The sequence below is a fragment of the Pygoscelis adeliae genome, unplaced genomic scaffold (genome assembly GCF_000699105.1).
Source record: "Pygoscelis adeliae isolate BGI_AS28 unplaced genomic scaffold, ASM69910v1 Scaffold26, whole genome shotgun sequence".
Taxonomy (NCBI): Eukaryota; Metazoa; Chordata; class Aves; order Sphenisciformes; family Spheniscidae; genus Pygoscelis; species Pygoscelis adeliae.
The window spans coordinates 7,444,978-7,467,409 of record NW_008825104.1 but is presented as its reverse complement, the minus strand read 5'-3'; the positions used below and the strand labels follow the sequence as shown (position 1 = coordinate 7,467,409).

General features: G+C 35.4%; 1 protein-coding gene across 1 annotated transcript in view; it reads right to left on the bottom strand.

Annotated features, from left to right (window-relative positions):
• The window catches only part of ADAMTS6 (ADAM metallopeptidase with thrombospondin type 1 motif, 6), a 156,669-nt gene that overhangs the window by 67,261 nt on the left and 66,976 nt on the right, over positions 1-22,432 (bottom strand). The window contains exons 10-11 of the mRNA XM_009327284.1: positions 15,457-15,603; positions 5,578-5,719 (exon numbers count right to left, since the gene is read on the bottom strand). Coding sequence (XP_009325559.1) covers positions 5,578-5,719; positions 15,457-15,603 — 289 coding nt within the window. The remainder of the gene's footprint in view (positions 1-5,577; positions 5,720-15,456; positions 15,604-22,432) is intronic.

Genomic DNA, 22,432 nt, shown 5'->3' with positions numbered 1-22,432 from the left:
GGAAGAGAGGGGGAAGAGAGAGGGGGAGGAGGGAAGAGGGAGAGAGAGGGAAGGGGGGAAGTGGGGGGGCAGAGAGGGAGGGAAAAAGAGGGAGGGAAAAAGAAAGTGGGTTTGGAGACAAGATAGGGCTAGGAAAGAAGAGAGGGCACTAAAGGAACTTGTTAGAAAAAGATATATAAAGGATGTAAAACTAGGATTCAGAAAAAGGAAAACTTCTAGGATTTCCCTTGGCTGTACACACCCTAATCTTAAAAAAAGAGGGAACAAAATTCACTTTAAGAATAAAGCTGAAAGTGATTCAAACGTTCTTAAGTACAGCACAATCCTGTAAGTCCTTACACAAGAAAAGCTCGAAACTTTAATCATTCGAAACGCAAACAGCCTGCACAATAGCGCTGAGAGGTTTTGCACTTGACCAGCTTGACCAGCAAGACCTTAAGAAATAAAAAGTAATGGAAAGGTTGATAAAAACGACAGAGTATAATACCAGGATCTTCAATTCCTCTCCACCTACACATACTTTTAACACTTAATTTGTGAGCAACATGATATAAATCCATCTGATCAAACTACTTATGCTAATGAACACCAAGTATGAAGTGATTTAGCCATGGTATGACGTTCGAAGCTGGGGGGAAAAAAGTAACTTTTCAGTGAGTTACTAAGTACTATGTACAGATTCAACTGAATGCACAAACCTAGTCATAGTATCAACGGGTGAGGGAACAAAAGGGAACCGGTAGTTCTGGTGCAAAGATACACCAGTGGCTTCTCTGCCTTTCCTTCTGAAAAAACAGCCTACTAAAACCCTACATCAAGCTTACTACCTCTCTTCATTTATCACATCAGTGTTTCATGAAAAAAGTGACAGTTTAATTCACTAACGTTAAAGTTTGTATCACCTGATTACAAGGGTCAATTGTAATTCAGGCTATTTTGCCCTAGAAGAAATATTGTAGAACCGTTGTGTATAGTAATTTGTTTACTCTCCTGGATTTGAAAGTTAGCTGACAAATGCTGTTTTGTTTTGGTCACTGCTAACTAATTCAGCAAAACTATCCTGTCTCTGAACTGGTATGTGGAAAACTAGGAAGCAGTGAAGGTATGACAACTGCATGTCCTGCATTTCTGTAGTCAACACCTTCCCAGCAACTTTCCTTTACTGGTAATTAACTTTATGGCCACTCCCCATAACTCATTAAAAACTTCCTAGAGACAACTACTGCAAGGGAACTACTGAAGGCAGCAGAAGGGCTCCTTATTCTGAGAATATATCTTCATTCTGCCTGTTTACAACCATGAAGTTCACAGCTTGAACTCTATCTGTCCTCCAAAACACACTAACAAAATGTGAATAAAAACTGGTATTTGAGTCTAAAGCTATTTTTGTTGGCAAACTAACTGGAGAACTTAATTGCAAACATAAGACCATGACAAAGAGAGCTACCTGTCATCAGCTAATATACATTACCTGATGTATTATAACGCTAGTGTCAAATACAAAGAGTGGTCCTGCTGATTTTAGTGAAGCCACGTATGCAAAGGAACGGAGAGTTTGTCCCCTTTTCCCCCTACTCAGAGTATTTACTGACACCAATGATAGCAGAAAAGCACAAAATACAAAAAAATATACCAAAGAATTGTAAGGCACTATCTCTGAAACCCATGCTAGCAGCCAACAGCTTCACAGATCATAAAATGCACCACAGCAATATTAACCATATGCATAAAGTATTAACTGCTATTAAAAAGTCTGATGTTTTAGCCTGTCCTAAAAATGTGGGGACCAGCTCTAAAGCAAAGCATTATTTTGAACCACAAAATCTTAAGTTAGTCAGGCATATTTCAGGTATTATTTAAACTCATAAAACAGAGAAATTCGAAGTCAAGACTGGAACTCTTTCCTGAGTTAACCCAGAGATAGCCAACAGCCAACCGTTATTAGGCAGATGCTGAAAGGTTAAAGAGGTAAGGAGTCAATAAAAAACATTCTCCTTACACTCACCTAAACAAAAGGGTTGAAAAAGGTTCTGAACTATCAGGGAAACTGGCATACAAACAGAGCAAAGAACTGAGACACACTTGACAATCAGCAGAAGAGAATTCACACTGCATCACCCTAGAAGATGTAGCATACCTAGTAGCTACATAAATGAACAAGAACTAGCACTGTTCCAAATAATCTCAAAATCTCCCACTGCAGCAAATCCAGTAAGATACCTGAAAGCATGTATTGCCTTTAGGAAAAAGCTATGCATCAGTATTATATGATGAACTTTCCACCATTACAATTTGGCTCACTGTAGGTCATAACTTTAACATTCTCATGAATATGAAAGTGTACCCTAAAAATGAAATATTTTAAGCAGCTTGAGACATTGCCTCTCAATTCTTTATTCAAAGTATCTATTTCTTCACTTCAATTCTCTAAAACTGCCCCTGTATCAGAAATGTTAGAAAGTATAGTATAAAGAACAATGCACATGTAACATTAGAAGGATCACTGTCTACTTGCTAACATGTGGTTCTATTTTTTCAGCTCAAAGACCTAAAGCATCTCTTTGAATTCTTGTCCGACTTCATGTGCTGAACAATAGAGGGAAATCTGACCAATAGCCACAATGCTTTTGCTGGAACAGTTCTGTCCGTAAGTGACTAAATATTTTAATTAGGTCTAGTACTTACAATAGTATCAAAACAACTACCAAAAGAGCTCCTTTTAAGGTCAAATTGGCTCCTTGTCAGTAAACACACACACAGAAAGGCAGGAACTTGCAGCCCCTTTAGTACTTTAGTTCTGATGCCCTAATTGTTCAAACACCTCCCCATGTATTTAACTTCAAGTTCCTAAGTGAAAAAGGATTCAGGTACTTAATGGGCAAAATTCTTTGCAGGATTAGGACATGATCTATGATCAAAAGCAACAAACAGTTTAAAATAAACATACAGAGGGAATGGATGAGGAAATATGGGAGAAAAAGCAATGAACACAGATGAACATTAAAGCTAGATGGTTGAAAGAGGTAATTTTTCTAAAGGTTAGTAAGACATTATGACAGAACTCCAAAGCAGAAAGAACATGAAGATTTTCCAAGTTACTTTAAAAACACCAACTATCTCGACAGCTACATCAGAGCCCAAAGGAGACTTGTAATTTTTTGGCCTTTGATATGAGAGTTTGACTGTTTCTCTTGTCACGTCTTGCCATCACAAATCCATAAAGAACATGAGCAAGAGAAAAAAAGGCAAGCAATTTTCTCTGAGATTTCCCTTTGTTTTAGAATTTATTTCCTTCTGGGTTGCTAAACCCCATGTTGGAAAACCTGCTCTACCTCTTTTTTACCAGGCACTTCAAATAAAAAGGGCTAAAAGAAGTGCTAGAAAGAAGTTAGTATATGAACTAGGTCCACTGTTAATTAGGGATTTTTACTATGTTTTTCTGTCCATAGTTGCACATGTGTGCGTTAGAATAAGATCAATGAACTATTAATGGCATTTTCATGTGAACAGTACATAAGACAGGAATATCCAAAGCACTGGCTGTTTACTTTTGATAATGACAGAGTTGAGCAGAGTATTCAGCTCAGTTTTTCCTGCTATTTAGATCTAGTTTCACTAGTCAGTTCTAAAAATCCTTTCATATATGAATAAGTCTTTCTTGTGTGGATATTTTCGATCTGCCCTACCAGCTTCCAAAGACTCCCCCCCCCCCTTCAAAATTATCACTTGAAATCTGTATGATCATAATCATGAAGATCGCATTGTCAGAGCATTATGGCCATGGTGGATAATATTTTTAAATGTTGACCCTATTTTAAATACATATCATGTCTTAGAGTGGGTTATTACCAGACTTCTACAATAATGTTGTATTAATATATGCGGTCTGAATCCTATTATTAAAAATAGGGACTTTTTTTCTGAGACTCTTATAAAAGTTATGCTCACAGTGATGGCACACTGATAGAACACAATACACTATTATCAATTCAGAAGACTAGTAATGTCACATGAAGACATCACTTTTTTTAAGTATTGCCTCAATTAAGTGTTGACCTCTTTTTTGTAACTATAAGGGAATCCCAACAAAAACTTTAAAACAAAAACAAAGCAGAAGGCAGAAAGCCAAGATTACCTACACATCTTCATTACTTCAATTGTTTGTGGTTTAGAAACTGGTTTAAGAAAGGAAGTGTACTGTGCAACGTGATCATCACAACAATGATTACATAGTTTAACAGTGTTTGAAAAATACAACATACATGTGGAAAAGCCAAGTTTTGCACATTATTAACTTTCCAGTTTAATTTAAAATGCAGTCTATCTCCAAAGGCTGTGCTATAAATCATGGATTAAATACCTGCAGATTTCCTTAGTCTGAAAATAAGAGAGTGCGTGTGGTGAGAATTTGTAAGAAAAAAGAAAAAAAAAAAGGTATGACTTGGATGTAGTGACAGGAAACAGGGCCCTTAAAGAATAGTGGTGGGAAGTGAGAACTTAAAGAGGAACAATGAAGGCCAAAATATCGGAAGACCCAGTGAGCTAGTCAGACAGCTACATATAATGTTTAAATCCTTTGCACAATGTGATCTACCAAAGATGCATCCCAAGAATAATAATGTGTTTATCACGCCAGGGATATTAACAATGGACCTTCTTTGTAGCTAGCCTTTAGAGAAGTAAATAGAGTATAAATTCAATGATTACATTGTTTTACTTGAATAATCTAAAAATTAAAATATTATTAGAACTATTTACTTTTAAACCACGATATGTTTTCAAGGTTTATTTTAGTCTCAGCTGATTATCTGATGACAAGCAGAGCAGAATGCATCCTTTTACTACATACTTTGGGCTGCAAGATTTTAAGTAAGTATTTATAAATTTATTGCATAATGGCCTAAGTGTGCAGGTTTTTATATCTACTGTAAATTTATTTACCTTAATTATTGCACACTGGTACTTGCAGCCAAAGCTTTGCTAGTACTTCGCTATTCAGTACTCTATTCAGCTATCTAGCTTCATGTTCCTCTGTTCCCATAACCATAATTCATCTTTCCAAAAAGAGATCTGAACAATGTGAGAAACAATAAACTCAATGTTGGGAGGGGAGGAGGGAAAGAAAATAAAACCAGACCTGACAAATCAATACAAGTACAAAAGTAATTTCAAAATGTAGCTTTAAATTGAAAAGTTAAAGCCAACACAACAGATTTCATGTTTCAAGATTAATACAACGTGAACCTGATCTCATTTAACTGAAACCAAGGAAAATTCTGTACTACACTTTACAAGGAGCAGGATCAAGTGTTCTGGGCTCCTTTTTTTCCTAAAATTAAAGAATGTTTTCCCCAGCTCACTGTTACCCACACATTTTGGTGTACAGTACACACAAATGACTCAAGCAAAAGATGCAGCATAACGATTAAAATGTACCCTTTGCTTAGGTATCATGGCACCAGACATGCTATGGGAAATCTGTAACCCACTACTGCATCTAACTAAAGATTTATGTTATAAAGGAATATATACAAATGACTAAGCAGTACACTCAGCATAAGGATTAAGACTTCTTACCCCATATTTACATTGGCGGGATGTTGCTCCATACTGGAAGCGACACTGTTCATCAGCATCATACACCTGACCTGGGGCCACAGCTGGATAAAGAAAGTCACGCTTGGGAGGCTCATTATCAAGGCAAGTACCACGGCCCGAACTGTTCAACATAAAGGACCAAATCAATTAGGAATTCTACTGACTGTAAATCACAGTAATGATATCATGTATCTAGTTCTTACTTTTAACAGCACTGGGTGTGAAACAAATATGACTGCAATAAACAAACAGTAAGATGGTACACCCATAGTAAAAAGAAAAAATAATTAGAGGGAATTAAGAGATTAAAATAATTTTTCATCATTATTATTAACAAAAATGCTTATTTTAGATTGTAAAATAGATTTCATATATTATCCTTTTTTAACGTGCGATAATTTCTGAGCCACACAAGACTGATTTTCATTTTTGTTTTAAGATTGCTATTTGTTTTCACTGAAGAATAGCTACGTTTGGTCATAGACTGAAAAATAAACAAATTAAGCAAATAAATTCAGTTTACAATTCTTACTGACCCTTCTGATCCTTCAAACAGCTAAGTACAATCTTATAGATATAAGCAGCTCAATTGGTTTATATAAAAGTAAAACACATTTAAATTTCAGTATGACTAAATGTTTATAGGATTAGGACTTTAACATGCATGCTTTTCTTCCATTTGAGTGAACAAAGTAGTTACAGTGGTAAAAATTCTGCAGGATCTTCAAATTTACCTATACTAGGGTGAGTGAAGAAATTTGTATGGATCCAAGATCTTTTCTATTGTATTAATAATATTTAGTCTTAAAAATTTCATGTTAGAACTAAGATCACCACCTTTGAAAACATTAATATTTTCTTCTTTTATATTCACTGTTTTGTTTGGTGGTTGGCAGGGTTTTTTGCAAAATATGCCCATATTCAACCACGATATTGTAGTGTAGTGGAATAAACAACAAAGAAGGCCAAATGCAGACAGAGTTCTGTTTGGAAAACTTTGTACTTTGCTAAATATAATTATTCAGTTTTATTTAGTCAGTGTGCACAAAAGGGGACAGATGCTTTTTTACTTTCATTTCACATGTGAATAAGTGAGGATTTTTAAAGAATTCTTATGCCAACACTTCAAATTTTTTTCCAACATTCCTACAAATTTTGCCAGCACTTATGGGTTTTTTTTCCAAATCTTTTCCATGCACCTTGCCAAAGGAACATAATTTCAGAAGTGAATGTTCTACACTGTTTTTTGGAGATCTCCAATATTCTATACTTTTCATCTGCAAATGAAAAAAGAGCAAAAAGCCTCCTTTAACTACGCATTTTATATTCTCATTTTAACCCTATTTTATTCAATTCTTTGAAATACTACAATAAACCCTCTGGAGAAACAAAGAAACAAACAACTGCCAACCATTTCAGAAGGTGGCAAACAGCAACTAAGGCAATAATCAGGTAAATACAGAAAGAAATATGATATTCAGTTACTAATCCCAATGAATTTAGTGTGATTCACCTGCACGCATGCACACGCGTGCGCACACATACCCCCTCAGCTGAAATCTACCTTTAAAATATCAACTGTATGGTTCTGGCATAAAAAATAATGTACTTGCCCCTTTATTCCACTTTTAATTATTGCAAGCATATATACTTTCGAATAGCAGAAGTTGGGAAACTATCCTACATTCTTTTGAAATATTTCAGTGTTGTATTTTGCGTGTATGAGGAGTACACGTTAATAATTCCAACATGAAAATAACTCAAATACAATCTGATCTTTCTGCATTGTCTGGACCAAACTGCAGATAGGAACTTTGCTTAAGCAAGCAGTGTGAAGTTTAGCATTTGACATCAGCTTGAGCTAGTATTGCATATGATGGTAACATTTCCATAGATTCCAATAGTGCAGATTTTGGTCTGTAAGCTGTGATCCTGTAAACAGACAGCCCAGGGCACAGCATTTAAAAACCCTCATTACCTTCGGTGACTCTCTCCATAGGCATACGTACCCTTGCATGAATTAGATTACAAAATCAGATCTAAATCTTTAAATTCACGGAACTTCTAAATTAAAGTCTATACCTACTCTACAAGACATATAATTGCAGAAATGTAAGTCAAATTCCTTGTAGTAAATACAAAAATATGACTCTTCTGCTCTAATGACAGGATTTTCACCATAATGAAATATTGTTCTAGTAGTAAAAAACCAAGAAAATTAATACTAAGCAGTCATTAACTTACTAGCTACATTACATCACCACCTCTCAGACTGTAAGTTTGTTCCTCTCTTTCCTGCTGCTTCAGTTCTATTATTTCTCTCAAGTAGTTGAACAAAATGACACATTTTACAAATTTACTGTGAGAATCTGATACTGTATTGTGTGAATTGAAGTATTTTGGAAAAGAAATAGCATGTGTTATAAAACACATTAATAAAACCAGGGACTTTCCATTGGTAATGAAAGGTCTCACCAAAGCTGTGCAAAGGATGAATATAGGCTGAGGACCATATAATCTTTCCAGACAACTTCTACTGGACTCAGGAATGGTGTAACACTCCTGAGTCTATGCCCTTGTTCTTCTCTCTTTCTCTTCGCTCCACCAAAGCAAAACCCAGATAGTTGAGAAAAAAAAAATCTGCTAAATCTAGGGGAATGAACCAAAAGGGTGCAAGAAGAATAATGGTATCGGAGCACTTTATAAACAGAGATCTAATAGTTATTATCAATCAGGCCTACAAAAGTGAAAAAAGCCCTTTGTGTAGATGTAAAAAAGATAACAGGAAGGAAAAGAACGCCCAAATACCTTAATCTCTGCAATTTTAGAAAATTTCTACTCACAGTCACTTTTGTGCTTTGTGATTTTATCTTATATAGGAAGCATATACAAAGTCAAAAAACCTACAGGATATCCTTGCAGAGCATTTACATTTTTGAACGGGGAGTGGATAAATCTTCAGTGTCTGCAATAGAAATAAGATGATCTCAAACTCATCCTTACATTCTATTTACTGCACAAGATACTACTAGTACTCAAAGACTTTCTCATTTTCCTAATTTTAGGTTAATTTCATGAGGTTTTATGGGATATAGTGGGACTGGTTTCAATTATAAAATAACTAAGCTTGATGTCATTGCACCCCAGTATGCCAGTGTAGTGTCTCAAAAGATCTTCGTAAAACACTCTATAATATAGTTTAAACATTGTTTTGTATTTTCTTATCACAGGATAGCAAATTATTCTTCTGTTTGGAAGGATATCAAGGATACTAGAGCATTCTCTGAAAGCTTAAGATCTCAGACATGCTATCACTGCTAACTGCTTGATAAAAATAACCGCAACCAGGAATTCACAATGTTACAATCTTTACAGACTGAACAATGCAAAACTGAGGATCATCACCTCTGTACAGACATCGCTGTTGTATCCAAGGCAAATAAAGAGAAAAAGCAAAAACCGTGGATGTAGACGTTTCAGGGTTTATGCTCCTATTACAGTATCTATTCCCAAATATCTCAGCAACATACACAGTACAACATGACTCCTTCAATGGTTGAAGAAAACATCCCAGAACACTGGCACTGAAAATAGGTTTTGAATGTTACAGAATTGGTTCATTCATAACAATGATGTGGACTACAATGCAAGCTATGATTAACAATCAGAAATTAAATGTATTATAAATAATTGTAATTATCTGTTATAGCTAAACAATCATATACATACCGATATGGATAGTATACATAATATTTTATTTAATTCTGTTACCAAATTACCCATAAAATTTGGAAAAAACAATAGGAAAATTTTTAACTATAAACACAGTGCATTTTACACATACATATAAAAACAAGAAATATTTACATGCCTATATATAACATTTGGCTCCTAACAGAATCCTTTCTTCATATTTATTACATACTTTTCCTGAGTAAAAACTGATTTTTAGAGAGCACCAGGATATATTTCTGTACAGGTTATAAAAGCTGCTTAACTTGAGATTAATGAATAAACTCTGCAGATTGCTCAATAGTCTACAGATAATAACATAAATATTTGCAGAATCAGGGCATAAGTAATGGAAGTGTGATTTGGAGTGGTATGTTTAAAATTAAAATGATGCAGAATAGGATTACTAAATGAAAACATTCTTGAATGTTAGGGAAATTCAGATATTGATGTGGATTTACCACTCATTCTCATGATAAATTCTACTTCTTTCCAATCTTTTATGCAAGGCTTGTTCTATGTTTTCTTATCTATTTCATAGCAAAGACTCTCTAATTTTGCACAATCTTTTCATAATGCTCAAATTTTCTTTTGTTTGGTAGTAGATAATTTGGTATTTCTTTAAAGTTTACTTTCCTCCACAATATGGTCTGTGTTCCAAAGAGTTCTTTTATTCATTTGAATAATTATCCAGCAACCATATTAGGAAAAATCTATTGGTCCATCTATCAAAATCATCTACCTACCAAAAGCTATTCATATCTGGCCTTGAGAGTTTGGGAGATACTTAGCTATAAAACATTGGGCCCATTCGTTGTTCTGTATTTATTTCATCACACATTCTACAAGTAAGTTAATGGGAATCTGCTGCTGATTCTGCCCTTTACAGTTTCTTTAAATTTAAATAACCCAAGAGGTAGACAAAGAGTAATACTTGCAAAGTCAACACTCAAAAATATATTGCCAGCCCATGATTACAGAAACTGGTTTTTGGGTTTTTTTAATTGGGTCGCCTTTTAAGCAAAACATAAGACTTTCAAAGTTGCAGAAATCTACAGAAATTGGGGACATATGCTTTTTTTTCAATTATCTGTTAGCTAAAAAAAAAAAATTCCTAGTAAATAAGAAAAAAGAAGCAAATTATAATCCAAAGTGTAGGTCAACAGATAATACCAAATGTAAATTTTCTCCATTGAACTGTAGAGAGAGACATGAAATTTTTATGATTGATGTGACCTTATCTTTCAAAACTAGTCTTGGCTTGTACTTTTTTTTTAAAGTTAATTTAGGTTTCTGGAGTACCAGGGGACTGGCCAATCTGCCATAGATAGCTTATGAGGCATATATAGATGTATCCTGTATTTATCTTGTATATCCAGTTGCACGTCCAAGATTCTTGGGTAGATGATGTCTGGGCCCAAACATTGGATGATTTTTTATATTGTCTACATACTTGGCCCAAGGTAGTTTTGCCTCCTTTCCAGAGTGAGAAAGGTGTAGTCTCCAACCTAAATCCTGCTGTATGGCAATCCTAGAGACTCTCTAAGAATTTCCTGTGATAGATCTTATTCAAATAGTTTAAAGACTCTTGGTTCTTCTCCATTCATCTTCAAAAGACAATCCTACCTTTGAAAGACAGAGTTGGTTATCTGGCTTCTTCTAACACCTTCTCCTATCTAATACTGACAAGATTAACGAACTATGATTTCAGAGATCACCCAGATTTTGTTATTACAAAACACAAAAGTAACTGAATAAAGAATCCTAGGCAGAAAGTTCTCTTCCTTATGTCTAAGTATCTGCATGGTTCTATAGGCACACTGTATAAATATATGCTGGCTATAATGAAACTTGCGTGTTTTATAAATTTTTTTTATACACACACACACATACACACTGCATAGAATGAAATTTATACTAATTGGTTTTCAGTCAAAAACAATATTTTTAGGCTTGGTTCACTTCCCCTATAAACAGATACTAAGGGTTTCTATTCCTCTCACAGGAATCTCTGTTCTTTGACACTGCCCTACAACCCTTCAGTTCTCAGTGAGTATTTCTGCATTTAATTCCATAAAAGGTTAGTCAAATTTAAAGCCATTATAAAGCATTTATGAACAATTCAGTTCGTTGACTGAATTCAGTCAATCTTTCACTCTAACATAAAGCTTGACAGACAACAGCTATTATGTGCTAGAAGGAATGTTTTCCCCAGAAAAAAAATTATTTCCTTTCGCCATTTCAGAGCCTGCGCTGGCTGGCCATCCTCCTTGAGAGTTTTGATAGATATATTAGCAATACATAGCTTTGCTTTCTCTTATTGTCATCCTTTGAGCCACACTCATCCTCTATTTGGCCACCCCACAAAATAAATTGCTTTCCCAACTAGTGCCTGACTGAGTTGATACCTTCCAAGTGATACTTAAGGGCTATTCCTCAGCAGCCTCAGTCTGGAAAATGTGTTTCTGGGTGTAGTTTTAGAAACTCTTGAGGAAGAGAAGAATGAAGGTGAGGCTCTACTTTGAGTGTCACCAGGATGACTTCTGCTTCAAAATGCTTCTGTTTGATGATAAACGACAATGTGGTATCTACACTACAAAATGGCACGCAGTGCAAAACTGCTGTAGCAAGGGGTGACCCAAGCTGGTAAGCTTGTAAATCCACATTAATCTACTTTACCATATAATACTGTAAACACGTAACGAGCTTGTAGCAAAATTCATTCCAGCTGCATTATCCTGGTGCCATGACAGCCCTGCCCAAACTGGTATCCAGATCCAAGCTGATAAATCTAAAAGATGTGGTATGCCACACAGATGCACGGCCTCAGGTTTCTGCCTGGGTATCTGCATTTCATCCCATCATGTTCTATCTTTCTTGTTAGACATAGCTAAATGAATCCTAAACTAGCCATACTCATTCAGCACAGAAAAAAACACTTGTCTTCCTTGTTTGTAGTCTACTGGGTACTGTCCCAGCTGTTTTCCCATTCTTGAGTAAAAATGGAAAGAAAGGGGGCAGAGTCTAACCTATCTGGAATAAACATCTGGAGACACAGATGACAACATCTTGAGGCTTTGCCTCTAAAGCTCTAAATCAGCATTTTCCTCATCTGTTGCTAAGTTATGAAGAAGTATTAGAAGAAAACTGAATTAATTTTCCTGTCTGGATGCAGACTGTTCTGTTCTTACAGGAGCAGTCAGGGAATTGCTACCACATAAAACTCTGTTTTTCTTTGCTTCTTGCTCACTGATCATTACCTGCAACAGAAAAGTTATCTGCTCTTAAAGCTGTTCTGCCTTAAGGAAAGGTGTGAATGGGTAAAAAGAAGTGATCTAGGCTTCTGACAGCTGTCCTGCAAGTACCTGTGTAACTCTACCTCAATAGCTTTCTGCTGCCATTGAGGAGATGACATGAAAAGCTGGGGAGAAAACCAGAAACTGGAGAAAAAAACTAGTCTTACAGACTATTCTACTTTATGAAATAAAACAACTATTTTAAGAAAAAAGTATCAATTCATTTATATGATATTAGAACCACAAACAATAAGTAGCATAGACTTATAATGAACAGATCATGTTTGAGAAATCTGACGTTTTAAAAAATAGATTGCAAAATTAGCAGATGAAGGAGAAGTTATTGTTGGCTCTTAGTGTGTTATTTAACACAGTATCCTATAAATTGGAAAATCTATTCATAATTGCAACACGTAAAATAATGTTTATCCAAGGTGGCTTTGAAAAAAATAACATCTACATGCCGGGTTACAAAAATACAGCTAAAATACTATAAAAGATAATCTATTATTGAAGCTGCTATGTGTAGGTTTTTTTTTACTCTAGTTCAAGTATCACTTCGTATCTTCAGTAATGATTTTTTAATGAAATTCACAGATGGTAGTAATTCGAGTAGAGTTGCAAACACTGGCAATGATAGAGAAGTATCTCAAAAAACCTGAAGAGATTAGAACTATGGGAACAGATTCACCAGAGTACTATTCTGGCTTTATCCTAATATAACTACAATTTCACTGGCATCCCACAGACTTAAAAATGAAACTTAACAGTGAATCAGTCCTAGGGAACGGAAAGGAATAATGAAGATGCTAACAGTAAATAATAAAATAGATTAAAAAACTAAACATAAAGTAGAGGAGGCACAAGCTAAACATGTTTTTAACTGGCAGTAAAAATTTGAAAGATCACTGCATACATATCAAGTAAAAAAACAAGAAAGTTTGTTCAGGCTAAAATTTAAAACTGTGCGGGAACATTAGGAACAAATGTTCAGCTCTAATAATTTGCAGCATAACACAAGCCACAGAATTTTACCATGTTTCTTTCTCTAAACCCATAAATAAGAAATGACTTCTTAGCTATCTGTTGAATTACGTCTTCATGATTAGGCAACTTATTGTCAGGACAATTATGGGACCAAAATGGAGTTCAGAGGAGAGCAACAAATAGAAGTAAATGAGACAGAAAATAGCAGAACGGTAACAGGAAGAAACAAGCCCCCAAATGCTACAAGAAAATACCTGAACTGTAAGCTTACAGTCAGAACTACTAAGCTGTGAAATAATGTCTCAGAAAAGATGTGAAAACCGTATTCTTTGTCATAGTTAAAACTAGGCTGCATGACATACTAGAAAGACTACTAACGGGAACAGTGTTGAATTATCACAAATTATTAGTAATGACAAAACAAAACTACCCTGCATTTTTTTTTTATAATGATAGTGTTAAATGAATACATATACATATCTCCTGAGAAAATCAATTTATATTGTGAGAAACCTGTATCACACATATAGGTAAGGATGACTTATTCAGTGTGCTTTAGTTTAGACGCTCATCTTAAACACTCCAGTACATAAAATTGGGTGAGTGCACAGTTCAGTGGGGTGATACAAAATGCCTTAACCTGATAACCTTAACTGAAGAGAAGTTTTTTTCCTTTGAACAGCACCAACATTAAATGTCCGTCTCTGCCAACTGACTCTATAGGGAGCTCGAACAGCTCTTCAGACCAATTCAGTGATCCTCTACATTGCATGGCAAGCTATGTTTGAACTGATCTAAAGAAAATTTATTGGTCTGGATGGGTCCCTTCAGGTAAGATTCAGAATACAGCACCTTATTCTGAGGTTAGATCCCTGAAAGAGGAGGAGAAGCTCATTTTGTTCTTAGTAGTCTCATGGTTAGACCACTTGACTGGTTTAAGTCCATCTCCTAAAATACAGTAAGTGTCTGAATTATTGAACAACTTTTATTTCTTAAAGGAATGATTACACTGATGACACTGAACCTACAAAACCAACTGCCATTTACTCCCATAAAGCCCATCTTACACCATTTTAAAAAATCCAGTTATTAATCTGTTCTCAGTGAACTCACAGTTCTGTGTTTGTCTTCCACAATTTAAAACACATAGAAAGGTTTCATTATACATTATTCATATACCAATGTATACATTGATATGAGCACATTTTTGAGACTAACATATTTTGACTGTTTAAATTTTTTCATACAGAAGTAAAACTTCAGGTAGCAATCTACTTCTGGATAAAAGTCACCATAGAAGTATACGTTAGCAAAATTTTAAGGTCTTAATATAAAGATCTATGCCAACCTCTTCTATAATCTTCATATTCTTACTAATGGTACCAAAGAACGTTGATAGATAAAAGCCCACAAGACTGCATGAAAAAAATCTGGAGAATGAAGTGTACAAGGAAGAGGGCTACAACCTTGTTCCCTTCATTAGATTCCCTCACATTATGCATGTATTTAAAAAAAAAATACTTCCCATCATTCATAGACAAATTACACCCTTCTATATTTCTCACCCTCAGATTAATGAAGTAATGAGATATGAGCAGCACTTCAAAATGTTTTGAATAAATTAAAAATGAGAACTGTGAGGTGGGGAATGGAGCAGAAGAAGCTTTTGCCATTACACAGAAAAAGTGCTCTACAAAATAAAAATCTTAAGTGACTTGCTATTATTTCTGTCTGTTCATTCTAAAAATGTAAACCATCAGAACAGGTCACTGTATCTCCACTGTTTATCCTGAAGGGTGTCAATTTTTTGAAAACTCATGATTTTTCTTGAGAGATTACTTACTCTAAAAAACTGGTGATGTAATCCCGACTGCAGGCTGACCAAGAGAAAGGGTTGGTGTTTGCTGTAATATGAGCTGCCATTAGCTTTGCTGCTTCATGACCTTTGGTCCCACAGGAATTTCCAATTCCATCATGATTCATACCAAAACTGCCCAAAAGAGGAGGAGAGAAACAGCCCATTACTTTTCTACAGCATCAGACATCTCTTAAAACTTAATGTCACCTTTACAGAAATCATGTTGGACTTAAAAGAACACACTTAGTATGGGAGAACTCTTAAGTGGAGAATCAGGATCAGTTAAGTTCTGTTTAGTTTATTCAGATCTCAGAATACTACACAATTACCTAACTCTCTTTTCTCCCACAGACTTTTGAAAGCATTTTAGTTATTTTAAAGCTTTTAAAGAAAATGTAACAATATTCTTGCAAGATAAATACTGAGCACTCAGTACTTATTTGGTATTGTACCTGGATAAGGAATATACATTGTGGTGCTGACACTTGGATTAGTAAACAAGGACAAACAGAGAATAGGTGACGTTACTGTAACGGTACAGTATAGGCACACAGCAGCCAATGATAATTCAAGCTGAACATGGGTTTTGCAATTCCCAGGGCCATGCTGTATGCCCACTCCCTCTCTGTATCCACTCACAGAGTGACTTGAAGCCCTTCTATTAGAGCTCTGCTTTGTCACGGAACATCGGAATGAAGATGACTAAAAATCAGCAGAAAATACAGTAAGAAACCTCTGGGTTGGCCAACAGGGATTTCCAGGCAACAAATAAACTAACTTTCAACAAAGATGACATGACTCTGGAAAAAGAAATATGGCAAAGAATCTTTATGTCTTAGAAATCCTGAGCTACTGAAATACACCCTTGGAGCTATAGATTGTCAATGTAACCATCAAATTAAAACTAGAATTAAATTCACAGAGCACCTATTTGAAAAGACTTTCATTACAGACTATCTTTAATTAAATTATTACTGTTATTCCTAAACAACAATGTATACCTGACTGGCCTGACATAAATGAAGCACCTGAACAAAATACTTCTTAATAGTACACACTTTTCTAAAATTCCATTCTCTTAGTCTGCCTTTGATTAATTTCCATTCAATCACTGGGGAGGAAAACCTTATTTCTTTAAATATTAACCTTTGGTCAAATTCGTTCCTTCTTCCCAAACATGGCACAAGGCTTATGAAATCAGAGGGACAGGTAGTGAGAAACATAGGAGCCTCCCTGACCATGAGACAGAGAAGTAGTTAAAAGGAATGCCAAAACTGAGCTTCTGCACACCCAGAGCAGCAAAACTGTCACTTCTTGGTGTATTATACAAAGAGGTCAGTCTTTGCAACCTTCTGTATTACAGATGTTAAAAAGACTGACTCTCTGATTTCATTCAGGAACACAAATGTGTTGAGGCACTCCGTTTTGATTTTCTAGAAACTTTTAGGACTGACTGCCAGAAGATACAAATGGTGGTAGATTAGAGGCTGGCCATTTATCTACTGACAATACCACTTCATACCATTTCATGCCACTTTCTTTACTGAAAACAGCGATAGTGGTGTTATATTAATCTGAACATATATCAGGATGTGATATAAAAAATACAAGACCTTCATGTTACTCTGAGCTTCAATATACTAGGTACTGTTTCACCTCTTCAGCTGATCATAACAACCTACAAGCACAAGGTATAGCTAACCATTCCTCCCAAACCCCATTAATTGCATGAATGTAAGAAAAGGAACATTAGTGAATGATGGATGTTTCCTACAGGCTGGAAAAGGACGACTTCATCAAAAAAGCATAACTTCCTTGCCTATGGGATGTCTCTCTATGGAATACTTAGTCCGTAGTAATGCCTGCACATATCTAGTTCAGTGCATGATATCTCATAAATGCAGTAAGCCATATGCTATATTGTAAGCCATGGGAAAGGTCTGACTGACACACCACCATCATCAAATGAAAAATACCCCTCGCATATAAAAAATACAGCTTTAAAAACAACTTGTCTGACCAATGTATGTATTATAATGAAACTTTCAGACCTGTGCTAATTATTATGATCAGTCTTCAATATCGATATATATTTGGGGAGGGAAGAACTTAGATGTCCAATGCAACACACTGAACCAGAATTTTACAATGAAAATGTACTTTATTGACCTAGTTGTCAACTGCCATAATTTCCTCAAATTATCATAGAATCATACAATAGTTCGGGTTGGAAGGGACCTCTAAAGGTCATCTAGCCTAACCCCCCTGCCGTGGGCAGGGACATCTTCAACTAGATCAGGTTGCTCAGAGCCCCGTCCAGCCTGACCTTGAATGTTTCCAGGGATAGGGCATCCACCACTTCTCTCGGCAACCTGTGCCAGTGTTTCACCACCCTCAGCGTAAAAAATTTCTTCCTTATATCTAGTCTAAATCTACCCCCCTTTAGTTTAAAGCCATTCCCCCTTGCCCTGTTGCAACAGGCCCTGCTAAAAAGTTTGCCGCCATCTTTTTTATAAGCCCCCTTTAAGTGCTGATAGGCTGCAATAAGGTCTCCCCGAAGTCTTCTCTTCTCTAGGGGTACTTCAAATAGAAACATTTCCTTTTGAATTGCCTCTGTACAATTTCTTAAAATAGAAAACCTTAGTTTTTAATAATCCCTATGAGTGATTCCTTTATAGAAATGAGCATTTGGGTATGTGGGACAGAGTTGAATTAGATCATGCTGACTATATCTGATATCCAGCTTGTCCCTAGTTAGTGTATTCCATTTGTCAAAGAAATGACAGACTTCAACTGTCTGGGAAATGAAATTTGTATCTTTTGGGCCCATAAAAAAAAGAACAAACTTTGCAGTTTAATAGCTTTCCTCTTTCTACGAGTTCTCCTTGTGAAAAAGATGACGTTGCTGATTGTGGTAGTGGTACGCCTGATAAAAAGCATGTCTGTGAATGGAAGATGCGATTCCTGATGCACACAGGAGCTCAATGCCTTTTCATGAGCTGATGGTATTCTCATTTTTTATAATTGTTCATTCACCTAAATCATCTGTTCCCTTCCAAGAAGGCTCTTCTACTTGCCCCTGCTTCTGAATTTAGTAGGAAACTGATCATTAGCTGCAGGTAATTTTTTCTGTTGCTTGGAAAGGGGTTTTGCAATTACTGTCATCTATTCCCAAAGAAGGTAGTGGCAGCATGCAATTACAGCCCAGTAATTTGCGCTCCTATGGCCAGGATTGCAGATGAAAACACATTTCTGTCCAAAGTACCAGTTTTATTTCCATCAGAACATGTTGGTTATATTTGGCCACCATTACATTAAAGCTACGTCTTTTACAAAAGCATGTTTGCAATTAGATTGGGGTGGGAAGGCAGGGAAGAAAGGAACATAAAATACTCTTCGTGGAGCCACTGTTGTAATTTACTTGCCCCTTTCAAACTCACTGAACAAATACAGACTGTATTTCTTTCACTGGCTTAAAAAGCCTGTCTAAAACTACCAGTATAATTCTGTCTTTAAAAGAACAGCCAGATGAGCAAGGAGAGAGTGAAAAGTCTTCTCAGGTGACACAAGTTTTTCTATGAAGTTACCTTTCCACCTGCCATCTCAAAGAAAGATGTTTAACCCAGCAGCTCTTTTTTTTTTTTTCAAACATTATGGCTCCTCTTTTCCAAAGAGAGCACCTCCATTACATTTAAGAACTGTGCAAAGCAGCAACACTAAGAACTTTAAAATCATAATTGAAACTATTTCTCTACAGTTTGTCTACTTCTTAAAAAACGCTAAGAAGGCAGCATATCTGACTAGTGCTCTCTGCCTATTTCATTTACTAGTATCTGTAATGGAACAGATTCTTTTTTCCTTGGCAATCTGTTTTTCCTTGTATCTTAAAAAATTATCTGAGGGAATTATTTGTAATACACATCCAACTTAAGATCTTGACCTCAAAAACCACAGGCGAGATACCTAGTCTCAGCTGCACTGAATAAAACAGCAATAGGTAACCAGAGACCCTGGAGTATAAGCAGAGGGAAGAATGGGAATGTAAACTTCTTGTCTACCATTCCTTTATCTTGCAAAGGAACAACACTGCAGGTCCCTACAATTTCATTTATATTTAAGATGAGGTTACTGATTTGTTGGGTGGTTCTAAACTATGATGGTTATGGTTGCCAAACACTTATTGCTGATGTATCTGAAATGATAGCAGTTAATTTTGTGAGACAGCCAGGATGCTTCCGTCCTGATTTATTATCCAAACACTTAAGATTCAGAGAAGACAGATCCAAAACAATCTGAATGCTCCTCAGTACTGTTCACTGAGGTTTATTTTGTATACGATGTACTTTTATGGCACTGAAGTTGTCTGAAATGTGCTACTCAAGTGAACTGCTTTTTCTCATTAGCAATCAATTATGTCTGCAGAGAATGCTCATGTTTCTGTTCTCTAAATACAACAGGGTATGTTCACTTTTTAGTCACTTACCAATTCATGAGTTAAATGAATTTGACCTATTTCTTTTAAAGCAGCAGCTCTTACTTTGCTCTGCCACTTGTTTAACAGTGTAAGGAAGAAGCATACCAGACACTAAGAATCTTGAGTCAGGTGAGGCAATAAAGTTACAGGAACACAAGCAGGAGAAATACTGTAAAATCAAGCATTTGATCTTCTTGTCCATTATCTGAGGCTGATTTACAGCTGCATAACTACATGTAACTCTTTAGGAAAAATAAACCTTTCTTTCTAAGACAGAACCTTAAGAAGTTTTATTACACTAATTATTTGCACTAGGAGAGAGAAAATAAACATACATACTAAGAGTGAAATGGGTCATTTTCAAGCTAAGTATTTTGACCTAGGTACATTGCTAGAACTTCCTCCAGTGCCCCAGCATGTTAGTTAGACACACTGCTCTCACATTTATGGAAAATGAAGCAAAGGGCAGGGAAGGATCATAAAGTGCACCAGCAAAGAATACTTTAAACATTTCTAACAGCAAATCTCTACTACAGTGAGACAATGGAAGGCATCCTTGTATTAGATGTAAGACCTAAAGGATGAATTATAATTTGCTTTTAAAAACTGCCAGTTTATTTTATTAGATACCAACTTTTTCATAAACTTTGTATTCAGTTATTTTTTGTAGTATCTTGTACTTATAATTATTAAAAAGGTGTAATTTAAATATATATATGTATTTCACATAGCTTAGAATGTCTATTTACAGCCTACACTGAAAAAATAAGAAAATTGTCAGCTTCCCTGTATCTGTAAATGTTACCATAGCTTTGAACTGCCTTTTCTTAGTGACATTAGAACGTGTACAAGGAGGGAAGAAAGGGAAAACTAGCATGTTTCAGCATTATTTTGTTCAACAAAAAGTGTATGAATGTCAACATAATCTATTATTAAAGAGTAAAAGATTTTTTTCCCCCTACAATATCAGAGCTATGAACTACATGAAACAAAGCACAATCTCTGTGTGGACATACACAGTAATTTTCTTAATTATTCTCATGTCTACTAATAGTGAAATATTTGTCAATTGGTATGATGTTATGGTAAATTTTTGGAGAAGACACAATCTTCACTTTTTATGGTTTTATAGTAATAGGAGGTCATGATTTTTTTCTTTACTTTTTTAACCATATCCCCCATACCATGTCAAAAGAGAAAGTTCTCTTTCTATTGTAGCCCTCCATATATTTCTAGCCAATGTTATAAAAGTATTGGTTATAGCTCCATAACAGCATGCAAATTGCAACTCACCCTTAAATGACATTACAAATAAAAGAAAAAAGAATAAAGAAGTATGGTCTTGAAAAATCAGTTTATTTTAATTTAGGATCACAAACATTGATGGCATTTATTGAAACTACCTCATATTGCATTGTTCCCCTCAAGGGAGGAATCAAGGTTAATTAGTTACTTCACTTTCTATTTCCATGTCTTAATGTGGATTTTAACCTTAACTGCTGATTTCCTGCATTTGGAGATCATTATATGGTTTGGAGAATCCCTAAACATTTATTCTGAAGTAATGCAGAATTTAAAACTTTGACTTTGGTGAAACATATTACTCCCCTGAAAAGTTGGGAAACAAACTACTTACATAATGGTAGCTCTACAACAAGCATACCTGCCATGAAATTAAACATAATTTTAGCATACTTTTATCATAACATTTTTCCCATTTACTTCCTAAGCGTCATTCTTCTCTGAGTTATGACTGATGATCAAACACCCCAAATACAATTTTTATGTATTAGCATAATTTAGTATTAAATAACGTATGAAGCTCTTAAAAGCACAGCAAATTCTAATTTACTGAAAAAAATGCAGTCTATTCAGAAACCTGAACTTTCTTATGGGGAAATGACAGACTTCTATGAGAACATTAGAAAAAGTAGAGCACAAACTTCTCCTCCTGGTTTCCATTGCCATAGCTATCCAGCTTTCATGCCACAAGAGTAACATCAAGTAAGGTTTGTGTGCTACACAAAGCCAGAGTACGAATGCATCAGGTCTCTACACTGTAGGTCAAAGTGGAACTAACCAGGAAGCAAACTTCTGAACTCAGATTTCCTTTGGAAATTCATGATGCCCTGAAGGTTATGATAACCTTCCTCTTCACCACCACTTATTCTTCTTACACTTTTGTTAAGATCTGTGAAGTGTTATTACGTTCCTTTTCCTTGATTAGAACACTTTAATGCTAGACAAATTATTTTAGTATTGTAAATTCTAAACTTCAAATAACAAGCCTTTTTCATATTGTAAATATAAACATGTCAGAGACACCAGAATTCTCTAGCTTATGTTTATGACATTTCATTTTATATGCACAAAACATCATTAAAATTGAAGTCCCAATGAAAACTTTTGCACAGAAGTTGCATGCTTTTATACCTGCAATATTACAAAGGCAGACATAAACCAATGTTCCTTTAACAAAAAAGACCG